The 22,438-nt window shown below is 38.3% G+C and overlaps 2 protein-coding genes across 2 annotated transcripts in view; both read right to left on the bottom strand.

The window, feature by feature from the left end:
- The window catches only part of LOC111347607 (uncharacterized), a 563,268-nt gene that overhangs the window by 87,473 nt on the left and 453,357 nt on the right, over positions 1-22,438 (bottom strand). The window lies entirely within an intron of this gene.
- Positions 9,520-19,253, bottom strand: LOC148731443 (uncharacterized). The gene is made up of 6 exons (XM_088761158.1): positions 19,120-19,253; positions 14,316-14,522; positions 13,672-13,827; positions 12,189-12,497; positions 10,450-10,490; positions 9,520-10,335 (listed from the first exon to the last, which is right to left on the bottom strand). Exons 1-6 carry the CDS (start codon positions 19,181-19,183, stop codon positions 10,333-10,335), a joined length of 780 nt encoding a protein of 259 aa, XP_088617284.1. The 5' UTR covers positions 19,184-19,253; the 3' UTR covers positions 9,520-10,332.

Consider the following 22,438-nt stretch of genomic DNA (forward strand, 5'->3'; position numbering starts at 1 on the left):
AATAGAGTGTTTTTGTCTCGGAACTGGCATAGGGTAAAATATGGACTGGACTGGACTGGACTATTTTTTGGACGATTTTTTGGAGTATTTTGCACGAGTTTTTGGACTATTTTTTGGACTATTTTTTGGACAATTTTACAAGGGAGGAGGCACACCTTTAGTACTCAGGAGGGGGTGGGTGCAGTCGACAGGTACTGAGGGAGGGGTGGGGGAAGAGTGTTATTACTTAGGGAGGGGTGGTAAGTGGTTGTAGTTATAAACACTACTGGTTAATGGAGCTTTTACTCGATCATAATAATTATTGATTGTTTTTGAACTGGCGCGCGGAAGAAAATTTAGTGGTGAACAATAAAGAAAATAGTGTTTATGTCTCGCCACTATCGGTCTGATAGCTGCCCCTTGGAAATCTGACGTTCTTAAAACTAGCATATTTGCCCGAGAAGTGAAGCTTCTCGGGCAAATATTTCTTTTAAGAACATCAAATTTCCGCGGGGCAACTAACAGCTGATAGTTCCTCGACAGAAACACTCTATTGTTTAACTAGGTATTTCGGTGTTGTGTGAGAGTTTGACTAATGGTCGTGGGTCATGGGTCGTGGGTACAAGTCGTGGGTCGTGGGTGTGGGTGTGGGTGTGGGTGTGGGTAAAAGTCGTGGGTGTTGTTAAAACTTAATAGTAAAAATAACCATTTAAAATATTAAATATAATAATACATAAATTTTATACAATCCTGTCATTCATTAATTTAACTGTTCTTTCTTCTAGTTATTTTATTTTGTTTATTTAATTTACCCTACTTTACGTCTATTTTTATCTGTTATCTCACTGTCAATGAAATTAGTTTCAGTTTCGCAACGCATTCCGAGATCTCGTTTGACAACAAAGGGAAGAGAGATAAATCTTGTAATTACACACTGTGCACACATTTTTCGAGCTCTGCGGTCTGCGGTCTGCGGTCTGCGTTTTCGAGGTCTGTATTAACGAGACACCTGAGTTGCTTTGTACGATTGTACCAAAAATGACTTCATATAGTAGAAGTACTATAACGTTAAAATTGCGACAGCGCTCGTGAATTCTATATTTGCGGCTAAAGTCAGGGGCCAAGGAAGATAAATTCGGAGATCTCGTCTGACAACATCAATGACAAAAGAATGATATATAAATCTGGTAATACACACTGTATAAACAAAGGAAAACTGATTGTGCACAAGTCGACTGACTCAAAAGGCACACACATAACCTCTGCCAGACTGTTAACTCGACAGTGGAGGATCGTAAACGCGATATTAGCTGTGGTCACACTACAGGGTTTTGTCCTAGAGAAACTTGACTTGTTGACAGTTTCCCTAGGGAAACTCAAATTTGCAAGTGTGACCGATTTTTTCCTAAGTAAATTACCTCGGGAAAGTTTTATCGTCTGGGGCTTGAAAACCGCAAGAGAACAAAAGAATGTCCTGTGGATTTCCCTTGACAACTACCCTAAAAAGCAGAAAGAGGGAAAAATCAAATCCCAATGGACGCTCCGACCAATGGACGCTCGTCGGCGATCGCGCTGGTGACACATCCGGAATTATCGTGTTGTGAAACTAATTTAATGTAATTACAAGATTTATCTCTCTTCCCGTCGCGAAACTGAAACAAATTTCATTGACAGTGAGATAAAAATAGACGTAAAGTAGGGTAAATTGAATAAACGAAATAAAATAACTAGAAGAAAGAACAGTTTAATTAATGAATGACAGGGTTGTATAAAATTTATGTATTATTATATTTAATATTTTAAATGGTTATTTTTATTACTAAGTATTAACCACACCCACGACTCTTACCCACACCCACACCCACACCCACACCCACACCCACGACCCACACCCACACCCACGACCCACGACCATTAGTCAAACTCTGAGTTTTTAGTCAGTCGACTTGTGCACAATCAGTTTTCCTTTGTGTATACAGTGTGTAATTACCAGATTTATCTATCTTTCTTTTGTCATTGATGTTATCAGACGAGATCTCGAAATTCTCTTCCTTGGCCCTTGACTTTAGCCGCAAATATAGAATTCACGAGCGCTATCGCAGTTTTAACGTTATAGTACTTCTACTATATGAAATCATTTATGGTACAATCGTACAAAGCAACTCCGGTACAAAGCATCTCGTTAACACAGACCTCGAAAACGCAGACCGCAGACCGCACAGCTAGAAAAACGTGTACACAGTGTGTAATTACAAGATTTATCTCTCTTCCCTTTGTTATCAAACGAGATCTCGGAATGCGTCGCGAAACTGAAACTCCTTATAAATGGTCCACATACTGGTCCAAAAAATGGTCCAAAAAATAGTCCAAAAAATAGTCCAGTCCATATTTTACCCTATGCCAAAACACTATCGTATTTGCACCATGGAAAAGAGGAAACAAAGATTGTATCTGTTTTTTTCGCTTTTAAGGTGCATATAGAAAGTGGTTTTTAAAAAGATGTATGATATAATAGCGGAAATATGTAAAACTAATTTCATTGACAGAAAGATAACAGATAGAAATAGACGTAAAATAGGGAAAATGGAATAAACAAAATAAAATAACTAGAATGACGGGGTTGTATAAAATTTATGTATTATTATATTTAATATTTTAAATGCTTTTTTATTATTAAGTTCGTGATGTTACTTTTGAAGCTGTATTATAATCTAGTTTTATTGTATTTATAATCTTTGAATAGTTACATTGTTCGACTAGTTAGTTCTATTTTTAATCTCTATGGCTTAGACCGTATTACTTACTAATCTTTAGTTTTGAGGGCCACTGGTTTATCAGCGCAAGCTGTTATGTGTATACCCTCTTTAAATAAAGTCGATTATTATTATTATTATTATTATTATTATTATTATTATTATTATTATTATTATGCAGTATACACGTTTGGATGCTATTGAGCTAAGCAAGATAGGGCGAAAATTCGTAACCTATCTGCATGACATTATTATTATTATTATTATTATTATTATTATTATTATTATTATTATTATTAAGTATTGAACCACACCCACGACTTTTACCCGCACCCACACCCACACCCACGACCCACGACTTGTACCCACGACCCACGACAATTAGTCAAACTCGTTGTGTGAAATTCTGAGATCTTGTCTGATAAGATAACTGACAAAAGGAAGATAGATAAATTCACCACTAACATACTGTATACACAAAGGAAAACGTAAAGCAACTGATAGTGCACACACAAGTCGACTCAAAAGGCACACGGATAACTCAACAGAGAAGGATCGTAAACGGAGTATTTTAAATATAAATTAAAGTCCAGTGTTTACGTGGCAGTTTCGCTTTCGCATAACGGAAATTCCGATATCTCGTCTGATAAAATGAATGACAGAAGGAAGATAGATAAATCTGGTAATTACACACCGTATACACGTTTTTCGGGGTGTGCGTTTTCGAGGCGTGCGGTCTGCGGTCTGCGTTTTCGAGATCTGAGAGAATATTGCTTTGTACGATTGTATCAAAAATGATTTCATATAGTAAACGCACAAACATTAAAATTGCGGTGGCGCTTGTGAATTCTATATTTACGGCTAAAGTCAAGGGCCAGGGAACGGAAATTCTGTGATCTCGTCCGATAAGATTAATGACAAAAGATAGATGGATAAATCTGGTAATTACACAAAGGAAAACTGACGGGGTGCAAGTCGGCAAAAGGCACGCGCATAACCTATGCCAGATAACTCAACAGTGGAGGATCGATAGTAAAAGCGATATTTTCAATAAGAATTAAAGTCCAGTGTTTATGTGGCATTTTCGCTTTCGCATGGCTAAAAATTTAAAGAAACGCCGCGGCAAAGCGCAAAATGTTGATGTAGGAGAAGTCAGTCGAAAAACCGATTAAAATAATTATTACGATCGAGTTAAAGCTCCATTAACCAGTAGTGTTTACAATTACAACCACCTACCACCCCTCCTTGAGTAATGACAGTCTTCCCCCACCCTCCCTCAGTACTTGTCGACTGCACCCATCCCTCCCCGAGTACTAAAGGTGTGCCTCTTCCCTTATAAAATGGTCCAAAAAATGGTCGAAGAAATGGTCCAAAAAATAGTCCAAAAAATCGTCCAAAAAATAGTCCAGTCCAGTCAATATTTTACCCTATGACGGTTACCAGTGTGTCGCCGTACCCGCGACCACAATGTGACAAAAATAATAAAGATTTTGTTACTCTTACTTAGCAAACGACGAAGGGAGACGTGATTATTTAGATAACGCTGAACATGCTGCACTAACGACACCTTTTTTCGTTTCTTCTTCGTGCCCGAAAAGCAAAGGTCGAAAATATTGTAAATGCAGAAATTAAAAGAAGATCAAAGCGGTCTAAAAAAAACATTATAGCAAAGACAGTTTTATCGCCGGAAACGAGGAACTGCACGAGGAGTCGCTTGATGTTAGAAGGGTTTAAAAAAACAGTAATTATTAAAAATAATTAGAGATATTATCGAAGAAATCACTTAATAAGGTTTTTGCGACATCATGTCGCCGTTATCACATGATTACTGCAATGGGCAGTTTACAGTCAGCTATCGCTGCCATGAAGGTTAAATGAGGGAGTTATATACAGACCTATGGCTGATGCAAGGAGAAATTTCTGATACGGATGCAGACTGCTTTAGTGAAGATTACGGGCGCTGGGATTTCAACTGGAAACGTTCAGTTCATTTGATTCTTTCGTTTTCTAAGAGGAGAAAGTTTGTGAAAGATTTGATGCCAGTGCCTCTCAGATATTTAACAAATGGTAAACACCACAGCGTACACTATTGAGTTATGGATGCACGCGGGAGGTTGATAAGCACGAAAGAAGTGTAAGAGTAGCTCGAGGCGATAGCCGAGAGCGACTTTAGCTTCTTGGGTGCTTAGCAAACCGCTCAAGTGCATCCATAACTCAATAGTGTACGCTGTGGTGTTTACCATTTGTTTTATAACATAACATTTATACATTGTAGCTAAAGCGTTCCCTTTTATTTAACAAATCTTACGTGACCAGAAAAAACAAGCGCGCGCGGAAAAATAGTCTTTGCATTTGCTCACGTCAGCAGCGTACACCCATGGGCAAATGGGGGACGCTAAATTGACCAATCAGAGCGCGCGCCTTACTTTGGTTATGTTATAATAAAAAATGAGCTTGTCGCCATGTTGATGAAAGTGAATGGATAGAAAAGTAGCGACAGATTACTTGGTTCTAACTTAATGTTTGATGTTTTGCACCTGACCTTTCACAAATGTTGAATGCATTCCAGTAATTTTGAATCGGAGCACTTTCAGATCGAGTGTTGAGAAACCAAATCAAGGAATTTAAAACAGCAAATCAGAAGAAAGGAAAGTTTCCCAAGAGCCAATGAGAAATAAAAGTGAAATTACGACATTCGATTGAAATTGCTCTAAAGGACAAGTACAATGATCTTATCCTTGATTTTTTCACCGTTATTGAGCTCCTGGACAAAACTACCCCGCTCCGATCTCTGTCTCAGTTAAAACTTCCATCACCTCGATAGCGCGAAACTAAAAGGTATCCAATGTATCTTTCACGTTAGTTCACCTCCTGAAAAGCAGCCCCCGCTTCTTTACATGGGACATTTCAGCCAACGGAATTCTTCATGAAACACACTAAAATGTTACATACCCCATTTGTAAGGTTAACCCTTGAAGTATGCAATCATTTCCATGCTAAACATCTTAACACTAAGAAGGATCTAAACGGTCACTGATCATGAATCTTTTTAATTTTTTTTTTGTTTTAGCTTCAAGGCATTTACAAGCGAGTTGAAAGAAATTTTCTATTCTAATCATTATTTCAATATGTATCTTAGAGAAAGCCCGATTTTGATCCACTTTTTCTGTCACACAACGGTGCAAAATCAATGTTGCGTGACAGAGAAAAAGCGTGACAAGAGGACTACGATTGCGCTCCCTGCTGGCCAAAAAACTGCTCAATACCGTTTTAAATATTGTATATACAATAAAGGATTAATCAAGTATAACAAATACGTTGATATCATGTTTCGAAATAAAGAATCAACATAACTGGAAATAAATTGATCCGGTTAATAAACCCTTCAACCTCAGTCACTAACATCTAATTTCCCATTACAATATCACTTCTAAATCAAACGTTACGGTTATGAGTAAAAAGACAATAATCTCAACTGAGTGAAGCTCTGGATGGTAAAAAAAAATTTCTTCGCGTCAGTACCATCACTAATGTAAAGCACACAGTATGGGGAACATGCCTACCGATGTTCAGGGAGCGTAGAGGGCTAAAGGAGGTCTTCCTTGAATCTCCCAAGATTTTCTACAATCTAAATTTGTGCATAAGTGGGATGATAGTGTTTTCCATTGTTGATATAAAACCTTGTTGACGCAGTTTTCAAAATTTCGCTGAATTGAAGATAGCTAAAACGAAGTTTAGCTAAAGAAGGGCAAACTGTTGGTTTCACAACCGGCCGACTGTTATTCAGGTACAAGCTACAAAAAAAATTATGAGTTTGGTTACGATATCCTTCTACTAGCAAACATGGCGATCAAACATGGCGGTAAACACACGATCAAACATGGCGGTACACACACACACACAGACACACACACAGACGCACACACACACACACACACACACACACACACACACACACACACACACACACAAAAACTATAATTGCATCGATCTTTCTAACACTAAATACCTCATTTTCGTTCACGCCAAAAAAATTAAACTTCAAAAGATCGTTTTTGATAAATCAAAGACAGTTTGTTTCACAATTTGTGGCAGGTGTAACCTGGGGGAGGAGAGGGGGGGGGGGGGAAACTGCCTGGAAGGGAGGTAGTCTGGTACTGTCTCCCTTTTTTTCCCCTTCCTTTCCCATCTCCTATCATATCTACCTGTCGGAGTAATCTGTAATCTTCGTGACTTTCGATGGTCTAGCATTTAAATACTCAGGCATTAAAGGGATACTCTCCACCAAATGTTAACATTTAATTAAAATGTAGATCTTTTGCCAAAACAACTACTGGAGGAAGAAAAAGTTCCCTAAAACCTTTCATTCGATTGAAATCCTGGTGCAAAAGCGCGAAATTCACTCAATTCAAAGACCGGAAGTTGAAATGGCTCCTAGTTAAACATAGCCTGCGAACAGGCTCCCCGTTTAATCAGACGTGGGGACACAGAAACCTTCCCCTTCCTTCCCCTGCTTCGCGCCCTCCAAGCCGGGAGCCTGTTCGCAGGCTAAGTTAAACACGTAATCAATGACGTAATAGGAGAACTGAAAAACATACGAGCGATCGTAATGGAGTCCAACTCTAGAGATTCGAGTTTTTCCTTTTCGGATTCATCGTCGGTGATCGAGAGTGCAGACGCTCAAGGAACTGAACCTTATATGTGTTTGAGCCTTAAGACAGTGAGGCTAGTTCTGACTCCTCGAAAGAACCAGATTAAGCCGATCCATTCGAGCGACTACGAAACAGATTGGTAAGCGATTTCTCTGAGTTACCGTCAATTTTCGCCTTTTGGCGAAATCTCCTCGTTTGTCACTTCACAAAGTGAAGTGATTGTTAGATTTGAGAAATGCAGCAGTGTTTGGCCTTAAAAGTGTAGGACCTCAACTTGATTAGACCGGCATTTGTTTTTAACACAATAAAGCTTCTTTCACATTCGCTGCACGTGTTATGTAAATCTTAAACTTGCGTAATTCCTCATTCTTTTACTTCTTCTTCACCTTCTTCCTCTTGATCCGAATTTTCCTCCTCACCCTCAACCGGGGTCGACGTAATAAACTCCTTGAGCGAAGTGCGTTGTGTGCTTTTACTCTTTACTGGAACAGACGTCTGACAACCTGCCAAGTTATTTTAGCGTGCGGTTTGGTTACTTTCTTCGGGACGGTCAAACTACTGTCACAACAGATTTGTATTTTTATGTATTTTCAAGTGACTAAATTTGCCTCTAGCGGTACGACTGCTCCGAAATTGCACAGAGACATCTTTCCCTATTTTGGGAGTTTGGGTGCTGACATCTTGAGCTTGGGGTGAGAATTCTACCGATGCAAAACCAAATTGTTCGGTAACTCTCTTTGGAAAGGGAGAGGTGTTCATTTTCTATATGTGCATCGAGGATCTGGAACACGCATCGGGTAAATGAGTTGGGTTATAAGTTTGAAAGAGCTTTTTGCTGCATTTTTCATTCAATGAATACAGGTTCATATTTTATATTATATATGCAAGGCTAAAAAGATTAAGAAAAGTTATTAAAATGCTAAAACCAAACGTTTTCGGCTGTTTGTCATCTTCAGGGTTGAAAGTGTTGACCGTCTGTACATACATACATATCTTATGTGATTCCCGATGGGAAAGGTCTGGAGACATAAGAAATGAATTGTTTGTTCAAACTGGGGTGGAATTGTTGGATCATTAGCCCCTCGACGATCCTACGCTTGTGGAATGTTTCTGCTGAGGGGAGAACACGCCAAGTGAAAGAATGTGATGGATTTTCCCGCAAGTGTTTTGCAGGTTCAGAGGTGTGAGTAGGACAAGTTTATATTTCTTTTACAGGTAATACATACCCCCTTGCAGTTTTCCGTTTTCTGTATGCTCCACGTAGTTGTTGTCGATTTTGTTTTGATAATCCCGCGCCAGTGTCATGGACTTGTGAAGATGAGAGTTTTTTTTTCCGTCCTCGAGCCTTTGTTTCTTTTTTACAGGCGGATTAATATAAAGAATTAAGGGAACAGCATTGTATTTTAGAAAGGGCTTTCGTCTTTAAACCCATAGATTTCGCCAGAACCGACTGTTCCTCAAAAGAATCTGTAGTGAAGTATTGAATGCTGCACAGACGGCTAGAGTTCGTTGGGTTCTCAAAATCGGATCGCGTGTTTTTCACGGCTCTCGTCCATAACCTAGCGAAATTAGGATCTTCGGGTCATTTATGAAGGCTTACACCATCGCTACGCATATTGGAACATCCACCGGCCACACATCGTTGCGGTATTATTGTATTTTTGGGGCGCGTTTTTTATTGAAGAAATCTCGGTGCTCTTGTGAAAGAAATCTCAACGGAAGTTAAATGAGTTGTCCCTTCTACGTCACTTCCGTTGGGAGGCAAAGCCCTACGCTCGAACCACGCGTTGAGAAAAGTTTCAAATTTAAACGAAAACAACGAAAGATTTACCCTTTCTTTCAACAGCTTTGTTTTACTTAAGTTGTTATCCGTCTTTTCTCAAAAAGTCATCACAGGCGAGAGAGTATCCCTTTAAGCTTGAATTAACAAATGGTGAACGGCATAGCGTACACTATTAAGTTATGGATGCACGCGGGAGGTTGCTAAGCACGAAAGAAGCGTAAGAGTCGCGCGAGGTGATAGCCGAGTGCAACTCTAGCTTCTTGAGTTCTTAGCAAACCTCCCGAGTGCATCCATAACTCAATAGTGCACGCTATGCCGTTCACCCTTTGTTTTATAACATAACATTGATACATTGGAGGAACAGAAGTCCTTTTATTGAGCTACATCGCAAAAAAATGTTTTGTGTAGTCTTACATGACAAGAGAAAACAAGCGCGCGAAAATTCATTCATAACAACTAACTGCACACCAGCAACTCGATAAAGTTTAATCACGCTTCCTGAAATACCGACCAAAAGCCTCTTTAATTTATGAGCTCTGAATCCAACAAACTGTGAAAGAGTTCAGCAGAACTATGAACAAACTTTGGTGTTTACCATTTGTTTTATTAACATAACATTGAAACATTGTAGCAAGAGTTCCCAACAGGTCAAACCATATGTTGAACAAAACCTACGAGAGGCTGTGGGATTCTTTAGGACTGATACTGTAGTATAACTTGCAATCACATGATATGTTGTGCTAAGAAATGCCATCATTCAATTATTATATTTTGAATCAAATGAAAGCAACTGGCATTTCAAGAATCATAATGCTGATAATAATCAAAATAACCAAAATAGTATTAACATAGACACTGATAATTGTAGTGTTATGGATAATACTCAAAATGATGACAATGATAATTATTATAATAATAAATAATGGTAACATGACCAAGTAGATTCCAATTGGGTCTGACTAATCGTACCGGTGATTAACGAAATCAGACAAACATGGAGAAGGAGTCTGATTTGTCAGTCACAGCTGAAAAGTAAAGCTGTAAGTACAAGCATGGTTGTTGCTATGGCTATTGTGATAAATTCTGTGATTGGTGGATATATAAGCTGAGTGGACGTAGAATGATTGGCTGCTTTAGTTGTCTGATTACAGCCAACTGTCTGATTTCACTGCAAAGGAATAATAAGTGAAAAATAAAACAACAAATGCACTGATCCCAGTTAAGGAAATTGCAATGACTATGATCACACTAATAATAATAATAATAATAATAACAACATTACCTGTGTGCTACTACATGTAAATGCAGCTGACAGTGATAAATCTGAGGAAAATTAAACATAAATGTACATGTAAACCATTTGCTACCTTTCTATAATATCAAGAAATGAATAGATATTCTAGTCTTCTCGGATAAGGACGAATAAACCGTAGGCCCTGTCTCCTGCAGGGTTAGGGGTAGGAGACGTTAATTCACCACGCACAAGATAACTGTGTGGTGGATGTTCTCCCATGGGATGGGATGGGTGGCATGTATTTCTAGGGGGCGTAATCAGCCTCAACAACCCGAGTTGAAATAAAGTTACCTGTACCTACTACCATGACATAATCCTTTCATCCCTAACGGTGACTTAAGCATCTACACATAGAATGTAATTTCTCCAAGCTTACAAGACCACCTTGAATCAAACATCAAGGTGACGAGAATTAAAGAAATGATCACCAACTAAAGAGTTTCTTGATTTTTCGACAAATTCTCCTCCTCAGTAAAAGAGGAGATATATACAGAAGAGAATGAAGAATCTAGATGTTGTCGGTGTTGGGGTACAAAGTATGTCACAGTAATCTCGTGAGTGCTTTCTTTAACGCCCCTTGCTTAACCAAATTAACTAATGAATAGATGCAGGAGACGGGACCTACGGTTTATTCGTCCTTATCCGAGAAGACTAGAATGTCTATCCATTTCTTGATATTATAGAAAGGTAGCACATTCTCCTCAGTTTTTTTTTTAAGACCTTGAGTGTTGGTCCGGCCGGGGCACGAACCATCGACCTTGACCTCCCGCACAACACTCCAACGCTCTAACCAATTGAGCTAACCGGGAGGCGGTTAGGCATTTACCCTGGTTTACAAGGAAAAAATGGTAAATACAGATCGACATGCCATCTATGTACAGTACATGTAATGTAAAAATTGGGCCATTGAAATTTCACCAGGACACTGTGCTGGGTAGCCTTAAAATTTTGTGATCTCTAAAGCTGAATGAACCTTCCCAGGTATGCTGTACCAAGAAAAATGTCTCACTCGACCAAATGCTTTCCCTTCAACTCCCAGAAGTGGCTGCAATGTAACCTCTCCATACAAATTTAAAACTCAGTCTATTCAGCCAACAACTGAAGCAAGATTTTTTTAACTTCTCATGACAAGAGTTAAACAACAAATATTCTGGGATCACTAGGTTCATACAAAGCAATTTATCAGTTTAAAGGTGTTAGCTATGATGTAATTATAACAAATTTTCTAAACTAGCTATGATGAGAGATTTACATTTCTAATCAGAGAATCAGATGCTGATACAGGTATTTCTAGAAATAAATTAAATTATAAAACTGTGTTTTCATCATGGGTACTTTACTTTCTATTTAATAATGGTATGGCTGTTGGCAGTCAGGGTACTTTAATTTTTGTTTAATAATGGTACGGCTTTTAACAAGCAGGGTATTACAGAATTGATTGAATGCTTATTAGCCCGAGCAGATTCTTAGTGGCCATACAAAATGTACAATGCAGCTCTTTTACCCCTTTAAACTCCCGTGAGTGATTAAGACAGAACTTTCTCTTCACAGTATCACATGAATACAAAATCACACTGACAAGTCATGAGAAGAAAGAAAAATATCAATAAGGGGATTATTAGTCGATCCAATACTAAATTCACCGAAGTAACAGCTAGCAGAAGAATTGAATGGCAGACAGTAACAAGAATTACTTATGAGGTCTTGCAATAGTTAATTGTACTTACCCTTAATAACTGTGTAATTTGTAACGTTGTACTCCTTAATATGTCTCAGCTTTACTTCCAAAGGGCAGGTGTACTTTCCCCCTGGTGGTCCCCCCTTTGTAAACTTTAGTGGGGCTAAAAAGTCCTGTTTCACATCTGGATCTGGATTCCGCACACTCTCCAACAACTTCCCATCTTTAAACCAGGAAATCCTCTTCAGTGGGATGCTGAATTCATTTCCTCTTCTAGTTAGGTTGCAGAAGATTATAATGCCGTCATCTGGATTAAGAACACTGGAAACTGAGACTTTTATTATTGGAATTTCATTTCCTGAAATGCAAGAATGTGTAAACCATTACATGAAGATTGTAATGGCCGACACAAGCGAAGCAAAATTTCGACAACTATGAGTTTCGCAAATGAAGACACACTATGATGCGAGGATATATTTTACGGACAAGCCTTGAATCGTTTTATTTAACGTAGTCGTGGTATCCAAGTACTTATCATAAACTGAAATATGAATTTACAGGGAAGAAGCTCAGCTAAATGCGAATAGACAAACCAACATTCCAAAGATTCCAATATAAAGGCAAGATGCAAAGCTAGCTAAAAACTCAAACAAACTCACAAACAAACTATATATGAGCTCAAGGAAAGGAACATTAGCACTAACATAACACTCCCGCTTGTAAGAATTGAGCCAAAACAAACTTCAATATAAGGTAGGTATTCGGAAGCGAAACGGGAAATCCAAACAGACACTTTTACTCTAACACAGAAAACTGTAGTCTTACGACAACAACCATTAAACAAACCGCCAAATGATAAACTAAAAACTTCAACTACTCTCCTCTAAAAATCACACACGTCAATGTTAAAAAAGGGTCCGTGTGATTTGCTTACGATATTACTTCGTAATCTCAAAGCACGCACACACGAGTCGCGCGTGCACAAGTTTGTCAACGTCTTCTTAACAGTAGGCAAAAGGCGTGGCAGCCGTTACAAAGATGAAGATTATTGGCCAAAAGCTCAAGCATCAGGTGGATAGATTTTTCTGTTAACAAATACAATTTGTTTCCCAGTTGGAATGGAGATGGCTTATAGAAATATTTTGCTGCAAAAGGATTTTTATAAAAAGGTACTTTACCATTTAAGATGAGGGCATAACTTTTTGATGATCACTCACCCTACATGTAAATTGCACATTCAAAGTGAAAAATAACAGGAACTTTGACTCTGAACAATGGCAAGTAACCACCCTACAACTTAACAGCTCATCCTATTCTCAGTGCTTTAAAGGAGATAGCAGTAGTGTTTTTCCCCTCAATAAGATGCCAGTCTTCAGAAAAGTTACCCCCATCCCTTGCATTTCCTTCTGTTTTCTGACAGTTTATTTTTACTCAATTCTATACTATGTGGATAGACACGACATACATAATAGACTTATTTATGCTGTGAGAGTACAAAGTAGTGAAATTTCATCTGAAATGCACAGACTTACTTGTAATAACGCTAACACTAAAGCCATGCCTCTTTGGTAAGCTTACATTTTTCGCAAAAGCATGGCATTGATAGCTTCCAAGATCACCATACTGACTGTCATCCTGAATTGTTACATTCTCCAAAGTCATGGTAGTGTACAATTTAATGTTTCCTCCTACAACGAAAGCAATTAACTTGTTTGCAGGAGGAGAAGAATATGGCTTTGTACTGTACAGATTATAGAGGGGGAGGGGAGGGGGAGGGGAGGGGGAGGGGAGAGGGAGGGGAGGGGGAGGGGGAGGGAAGGGAAGGTGGAGGGAAGAGGAGGGGAGGGGAGGGGGGGTCCTGATCCCATTCCAGGCACAAATTGATAAAAAATTATCATGGCATCAAGTATCCAAGAAAGGAAAAGTTCAAATCTCTCTTGTTATATGTGCGAGGTTTCAGGAAAATCTTGATGTTCTGACAAACTTAAGGAAATAAAATTCATGGGTCACATATGATTCAGGAGGGAAATCATGACTCAACCTCGTTCACACTATTTATGACGATTTTAAGAATCCTGCTTTGGGAGTAAAGTCTGAGATCCAGAGGTTGTTTTGTTTTGTTTTGCTTTGTTTTCTAGAGCCAGATACATTATCTGTAATACAAAGATATACTCACTTATATTCTCTGTTCTTTGATTAAACAAAAATCTATCCCCCTCTAACTTTCTGTATCGGTTAAGATCATCTCTCCTATAAAACTCTATTCTATCTGGTTGAAGTTTACCAGATGCATCAAATGCAATGCAAGTAACGCTTGCTGAGGTGTACTGTGGTGGGTAGATGTTCTCTGGGAAAGGTTCTATAATTGCAAATGGTGGTTCCCCTGGAAAACAAAGAAAAAAAACGAAAAAGAAAAAATGTACACTTACATCTATTAAACTCCAGGAACTGCATATACATGTATACTTGTATCTAGAAATGAGAAACCGGTGTGCTTTTCTGCATGGGGCCGGACAGATGTTAATTTGAAGCTGTAATAGATTTTTGCCCATATTGTACCTTACGAAGCTGTAACGCACAATGTAACCATTCCTAAGCTATCTCTAATTGATATTTAAAAAATTGTAAGCCAAAGTGCACAAGTAGATCACTCTAAATAGTTCACGCTGCTTTTTGTTGAAGTTCGAATAACGCGCATAAAAATTTCTAGATCATTCCGTTATCAGGTATTGTTATTTAGTAACTGCCCAAACACAGATCCAAAAACAGTAACATCGCAAGTTGTGTCATTTTCAATGACAATTTTTTTTAAAAATCGTCCCTGCCACACTGAAACCATGTATTTTAATCCATCATGACATGAAAAGTTTGAGCAAGACTATAGCAACGCTTTGACAAAAACATATTGCGATCTCAGAATTCCAGCACAGCAAAAAAATGTGATTTTCAAATTAGTATATCTTAAAGTCTATGTAATGGCGTAAAAATTCTTAGCGCATGAAAACAGTCTTAAATTTCACAAATACGACCTCAAACATCTTTCACTTCCAAATTCATGTATACGATCTTAAGGCCAACGAGCTACTGAAATTTCGTAGAACAAACAACACAATTACGTATGTGGTGATAGTAATCAGTCACGCTTTTAGATTTTTTCGATCAGTTCATCCTAAACTTTTAAAACTTCAAAATCAACATATAAGATTCAAGACACCACCTGCCATTTGTAACCACAAAAAAAGAAAAGAAAACTGCGAGGTTTTCGCTAGAGAAAGCTCGTAAAATGCATCGAGAGATCGAAATTTATTCGTACATTACGACAGTTATACGCTCACAAAGCTTCAAAGAAATTGAAAAACAATGCTGATATGAGATCGCAAATCATCTGGACGAAAGCTTCGGTTCTCTTCAAAGGTTTCAACCTCAGGTGAGGTGAATGCACTGATTTAACTTCACCAACACATCCACTGTGCTGAAAGTAATTTTTCTCTATTAACAGAACATACTTCCTTTCAAATCTTTATTTTGATCGGACATCTTGTAGATTTGACCGGACATTAATTAGCATTATTATACATTGTAGTCACCATCTATCTTCTCATTGGCTAAACGCCTACAGTTAATTCTGGGAAACAGCGCAACCTACAGATCATTCACTAATCTGTACCTACAGATTCGTGAATAATCTGTAAGTTGCGCGCGCAATACGTGATTTCCGGTGGAGCAATGTCAAGTTCACGGACACCGAGGTAAGAATGGCTTCTCCATTCGCTTCATCGACCCAGGGAGAAATTGAGAAATTACTTGAAGATAAAGATTCGGAAAATACTAAAAGAATGTATGATGAATCAATTATTGGATTCGGTTTTTGTGATACCCGGAATAATCAAGGTCTCGGTTAGTGTTATCAGCCTCAGCCTTCGGCCTCATCTGATAACACTTACCTCGACCTTGATTATTCCGGATATAACAAAAACTTCATTAAAATTATTTAGCATGATAAAATTCACTAGAATAATGATTTTCAAGAACTGCAATTAATTTTTTTCTTTCATTATCAGTCTTGAGCATGAACAGTTCATTATGCAGTTTTTCTTCATGATACTGCACGGAAACTCTCCACTGAAGTATTTTTTTCGTTCGATATCAGTACTTTATAGTAAACTGATATGCTGGGAAAAAATAAAAGCAATGCCTTAAGTCCTGTTTCCTTATTTGGTTATAAATAAACCTATGCAAGCCCTGAAGGTCACGCCAGAAAGACTGGATTAATTGCAGCGTAGCACAAGTCACGACGACACTCTGGGGACACTAAGAACCACAATTCTGACCGGATGGCCAATGCAGAAAGATCAAGTACCAATCAAGATCCGGGAGTAATAGTCTTACCGCGACGAACTTTCAGTACACAATGGTGTTCTTTTCAAAGGCTCGAGAGTAGTCATCCCCGGCTAAGTTACTGAGACCTGAAATCAAATCCAGAAGTCATTCCAGGCATTTAGGAGTAGAAGCTTGCCTGCGTAAAGCTAGAGACACTGTACTCTAGCCTGGTATGAAGGCAAAAGGGAGTAACCAAATCAAACAATGTTCAATTTGCAACGAATTTCAAGCTAAAAATCAGAAGCTTTTAATGCAAAGCCATGAACTTCCTAACCGCCCGTGGAGTTGAGTAGCTGCTGACCAGTTCAGATTTCATGACAAAGAATACATCGTGCTTGTTGACTACCACTCAGATTTCAAGGAAGTGCCAAGATTGGAGGAAAACACTTCCAGTTCCGTGATTGAATTATTCTAAGGAACAGTTCAGCCGACACAGCATTCCAGACACACTAACTACTGACAACGCTCCTCAGTTTACAAGCCATGAGTTCCATCAGTTTTCAGTCGATTAGGAGTTCACTCACGTATCGTCTTCCCCGCATCATCGCAGATCCAACGGAAAGGCAGAGTCTGCTGTGAAAATTTTCAAGTCTTTGTTCAGAAAACCTCTCAACGACAACAAAGACACGTAGTTAGCCTTATCGAACCAACGCAACACACCAACAGAGTCCCTCGAAAGTAGCCCTGCACAGACATTGATGTCTAGACGCACCATAACCTTACTACCCTTAACTTCTAACCTACGGTACCCCAAGATTCCAGAAAATGTTAATGCAGAGCTTAATTTGAAAAGGCAAAAGGCTACGTGGTACCATGACCGCACATCGCGTGCCCTACCAGAATTACAAGTTGGGCAAGACATAAGAGTGGCATCTCTTCAGAGGAATCAAAGGTGGAAAACCGGCACCTGTATTGAGAAGTTTCAGACAGGTCCTATGTAGTAAAAACTAGTTCAGACAATCAAATATTATGTCGAAATCGGGAATTTCTCAAGCCAGCTGCACAACCATTAGCAGAACAGCACAAAATAGTTGAAAGCAGTGACAGCCAGCTTTCAAAGAGTGTAAACCAGCCTTCAAAGCAAGATGTTAATTCAGCTAATCATGAACCGAAGCCAATATTGACACCACAGACTGTTCCATTGAAGAAAACTCGCACAGAGTTGTAAAGCCACCCTCGAGGTTCAGTGACCTTGTTGAGTAGTTTATCGTATGAAAATTGACTTCAGCTCAAGCGAACTCGAAGTCTTCATCAGTTAGAAAAACTGACTATTGGACAGTAACTTTAATAAAGACTTTCGACTTTCAGTCCTGTATGAAGTTCCATTTGTTTTGTTTTGTCCTATTTTTTAAAATCTTGTTTTAGTCATCTCCTTTTCAGTTTGAACACACTTCATTTATGTTCATATGTTTACTTTTGGAAGTTAGCTTACCCCAAAAGAAGGGAGATGTTACGATAAGTTGTCCTACATCACTTGTCACGTTACGTATTTCCTTATTTGGTTATGAATAAACCGGTCCGAATGGTTTATTCATTATTATTTTAACCTTTTTCACTTGTGAAAACAAGACGTAAATTCGAGCAACTTAAATGTTAATGAATAAACACTTGGCGACGCGCTGTCTGGCTGGTCAAGACTTTATTTCCTCACGAAATATTCATTACAGGTGTTGGCGACCTGAAATTCAGCTTTTAATTTCGCAAACAGTTTGAAAAAAAATCCTTTCCCCGAAAATATTTTGTCCAGTCTAAGTTCATCCTTTATTAAATATACTTTTACGAGTTGCTACCGCAGACTATAATTTATTCATCGCTAGTTCAACTTCACGTGCAGATTATTATCTCCTGTTCATATGTCATTCGAGCACACCTTGTTTTACATCAAACGTTTTCAGAGTTGACCAAACACGCAAAAACTTAATAAAATCGCTTGGGTTTTTCTTCGCCTTCACAATTAAAAAAAGGTCCGTTATCTTGAAAGAACACAAAGTGACAGCCAATATTTGCAACGTGACTGATCGACGAAAAGCGTTTGTTTTGTTTTTCTTGCGCATTCATCTGGCATCTGCTTAAAGGCAATTAATACTATTGAAATTATTACGTAGTCATTAAATAAAACTTGTTTTATAAATGATTTGAACAGGCCACTAGCTAACATTAAACTTATAAGTCATTTTTTGACCAGCCTTTGCCGTTGTAAAGGGCATTACCGTGCGAGACTCGAGGGTACATATATCAAATGCTAACAGCATTTTGTGATGCACGCAATGCATTAAAGGGCGATTTATTTGCAATACCCTTGCTTTATGAGTTACCTTTCCAATATAGCTCAAACAATCTGTGTCGGTGAAATGTTTGGACATCATGTCCGATCATAATGTGAAATTGGCCGGACAAATTCAAAATTTTGTCGGTCAATGTCCGATGACTGACTGTTATTTCCAGCTCTGCATTCAGTAAACCGGCATGTTTTTGTCGCTTTCCTCCCAAGTTTCATTTACACAATGAGATTTGTTTCGGAAGCTCTCGCATGACAAGTAAAGTTTCTTCGTAGCTACCACTATATTATTATAGGGTTCTTAATACACATTTACCCTTACCTTGAGCCTTCACTGTTGCAAAAATAGTGAGAAACAGAGGAATAGTCTTTTCTAATACGGCCATGGTGTTCGTCGCACCTAAATCTATCTTTCAGCTTTTCATTAACCTTGGCACCAGGTGAAACTCCCGGCAGACTTGAAATTGAGGCTGTTTGACGCAACAGGCCTGTGCGGGAGTGTGTTGTCGTCTGAGTGCTAAATATGTATATGCGCTCGTTGGAAATACGAATACTTTATTCTAGAAACGTGAATCTTTAAATTGCACTGATGTAGTCGCGATAAAACCCATCGAGATAAGTCTTTTCTTTTGTAAGGAGGAAAAGATCTCGCCCAAGAAAACTCACAAACTTTTGATTCAAAGTAAAGGAAATGTTAACAGAAGCGTCGAAATTTAACTGACATGTATAAAGTGAAATAGAGTCTGGATATCCATGTTGAACGTACCCTACGGAGAGTACCCTCGAGCTTGGGGTGATGATCATAAAATGTCATTAATTTACAAATCGTAATATTTGAGACCTTTCGTTACCAGCAATTTATCAAGATGACGTGATAGCAAGCTCGCGCAAGCCCTGCGTTTTCCTAATATGGCATATGAAGTCCATTGCAACACCAGGTCGTCATGACTATATGTTTTTTTTTTCAGAATCCGACTGCGTTTTGAGCGAATCGGGCTGGGGGATTTTCCTCTCTGATTTTTTCGAAGTTATTTAAAATCAAGGAGAGTAACAAAGAGTGTTGACCGAAAATGGCTTCAATTCAAGAAGGTTGGTGGAATTTTGTACTGTTATTGCCGATTTTTTCTTTTTTAAGTTAATTTTTTTGCCGAAAGAAAACTTTTTTTCTCCTCATTAATTGCGCGTTTGGTTTTTATTTCTCAGGAGAGATCCAGGCTACTAAAGAACAGGTAAATTTAACATTTGTGCAGTTTGTCGTGAAAAGCTGAAGTATCATTTCCTACAGCTTTTTTTTTAGATAAGGTTCAAGCACGTCAGTTTCTTGTAATTCTAGTGCGCTTGCATGCAGAAACGTGTATTGCGTGTTCCAAGCACATCCGTATCGAATAGCAGCTGTGGTCTTTTGTTTCCTGTCACGAATCACTAGTGGTGGTTAAAGATTGTAATCGGATTATATTCGGTCATTTTCGTGTGGAACAAGATAAAGAAGTCAACGTTAAGGAAATAAGTGTCGTGCACAAGTCTTAGATCACGAATTAAGAAACAATGATGAATGTTTGACAGTTTAGGTTTGTGGTCGGATGTACGTATCTAGGGCGTTTACTTGTGACTGCAATAAAACTAAACTCTTTATATAATTGTTTCCAATTTCTACGGTATCTTTTAAAAGGATGAAACCTTCAATAAGTGTTAAAGGCATTTCGGCGCTTGGCGTTAGAGCATTGCGAATATTTTCCCAACTGTATTTGATTATTATGTCTTGTTTTAACTCACTAGTAATTTTATTGCATTTAATTTGTATGACAACTGTACGTATTTTTTAGCTTATAAAGTAGTAAACTGATGCATGGCTTATAACCCCAATAATATTGTAGTAATGAAATCTCTTTAGTTTGTTGTGGTAATGAAACTTCTTTAGCTTGCAATGTGTAGTATTTACTTATTTATTACTAATACCCGCCAAGACTAGCTAATGCTATATGCGGGTTGTGTAAATTTGCTTTTAATGTTCTATAAAATAATAATAAACAAGCATACAAACAAACTACAGCATGCTCTAATATTTAACAATTATTCGCCGAAGGCGAGGTGAATATCGTCGAATAATCCTCGAGACAAAGTCGAGGGGATTATTGGACAATATTCACCGAACCTGAGGCGCATAATTGTTTTAGTATAATTTCAGAACTGAGCAACAGAAAAATTTCTAAAATCATAACATTTTAGTAACATTTATCAACATTTTATTTTAACATTTTATATAAGCCGCGTGGAGCGGTTTATATAGCGTCATATAAGGAACCGTTCGACCAATCAGAGTGCTGCAAACTCTTTGCTCAGCTCTGAGATTATACTAAAAGTTTTTTAATACAAGGATCTAACAAAAACTGCTGAAGACCAGAAAAAGCAAATCGAAACTCTTCAACAGCAAATTGCGTGTGTATAGGCTTAACCTAAGCTAAAGCAATGTACGAAGTAGTACTGGAGATCGGTTTTTGCAAAAACTTAAAATTCTGAGACGTCCTCGGAAGTGTTCGGGTGTCTCCTGATGTAATATGGTCTTTGACTGAGGTGCATTACATAGCGCAAGAGATAGGGTTGCATCAGAACTTCTCGGGATATCAGAATCTTTTGGAAATATCTTCGGAAGTGTTCGGGTGTGATCGGATATGATCGAGTTACTTAAAAAAACTCATACGTCTTTGGAATTTTTAAAACGTCCACGAAAACCTATGTGTGTCTTCGGGTACAATCGGGCCTCACGCTTATTGTAGTGGAGAGCGTAAGAGATAAGGTTGCATCAGAACTTCTCGGGATATCAGAATTTTTTGGAACATCCTCGGAAGTCTTCGGGTATCTTTGGATATGATTAGGTCCCTTAAGATAAATATCACGCTTTTGCGGCCAGTTTGAATAAACAGTAGATTTTATTCCGCGGTTTCTCCTAATTTTTTTAATTTGCCTCAATCATTGGACAATGATAACTCTTTCAAACTACAATTTAGTTTTCAGAAGAGACTTAAATGCATACTTGTTTTGAAATTAGATCAGGGTTTAAGGTTTTTCGTCTCCTTTGATGCAAGACGTGGTATCTAAACATTTTTTCGTTCCACTGCAGGGCTTCAAAAGTAGCTTTGGCAGAACAAGAACTCACCACTTTTGAACTTGATAAGAAAGTTATTCGGCAAGCTCGGTGAGTGTCAAGTTTAATAAAACAATATAGTTTATGTTCGTGGGCATACCTACGTTTTAGGCCCAACTCAGAGTCATTTCGAATTTAGGCTCAAGAACAAAAGCTTTATCACCAATATTCCGTATCATCAAGGAGGGCGAGTAGAAAAAAAATACTTAAAAAAAAGGACAACAAAACAGTCTGATCAGTCACACGAGCGAGCGGGTTATACTATATTTAGAGGATTGTGAAAGTGTAGTGCGATCATCCGGGAGAGTGTAGTCATGAGAAGGACTGTTTGTCTGTGGTGGTGACTGACGTTTTGACAACCTGTGCGGAAGTGATCATCAGATTCAAGTGAATAGTTGTTGTCAGTAGAATGTTGTTAGTCCAGTTTATGTAAAATGTCGCTCAGTTATTCCGTGATGTTATTGGCTGTAAGACTCACGTGGCTTAAAGGTTTGAGATA

The sequence above is a fragment of the Stylophora pistillata genome, chromosome 5 (genome assembly GCF_964205215.1).
Source record: "Stylophora pistillata chromosome 5, jaStyPist1.2, whole genome shotgun sequence".
In the NCBI taxonomy this organism is placed as follows: domain Eukaryota; kingdom Metazoa; phylum Cnidaria; class Anthozoa; order Scleractinia; family Pocilloporidae; genus Stylophora; species Stylophora pistillata.

Excerpts from the sequence above, each read along its gene's own strand:
- LOC148731443 (XM_088761158.1), bottom strand. The coding sequence starts at position 19,183 with ATGGCCGTATTAGAAAAGACTATTCCTCTGTTTCTCACTATTTTTGCA. Across the intron at positions 14,523-19,119 it reads TGCAACAGTGAAGGCTCAAG|GGGAACCACCATTTGCAATT; the intron begins GTAAGGGTAAAT and ends TTTGTTTTCCAG. Across the intron at positions 12,498-13,671 it reads TAGTGTTAGCGTTATTACAA|GAAATGAAATTCCAATAATA; the intron begins GTAAGTCTGTGC and ends CTTGCATTTCAG.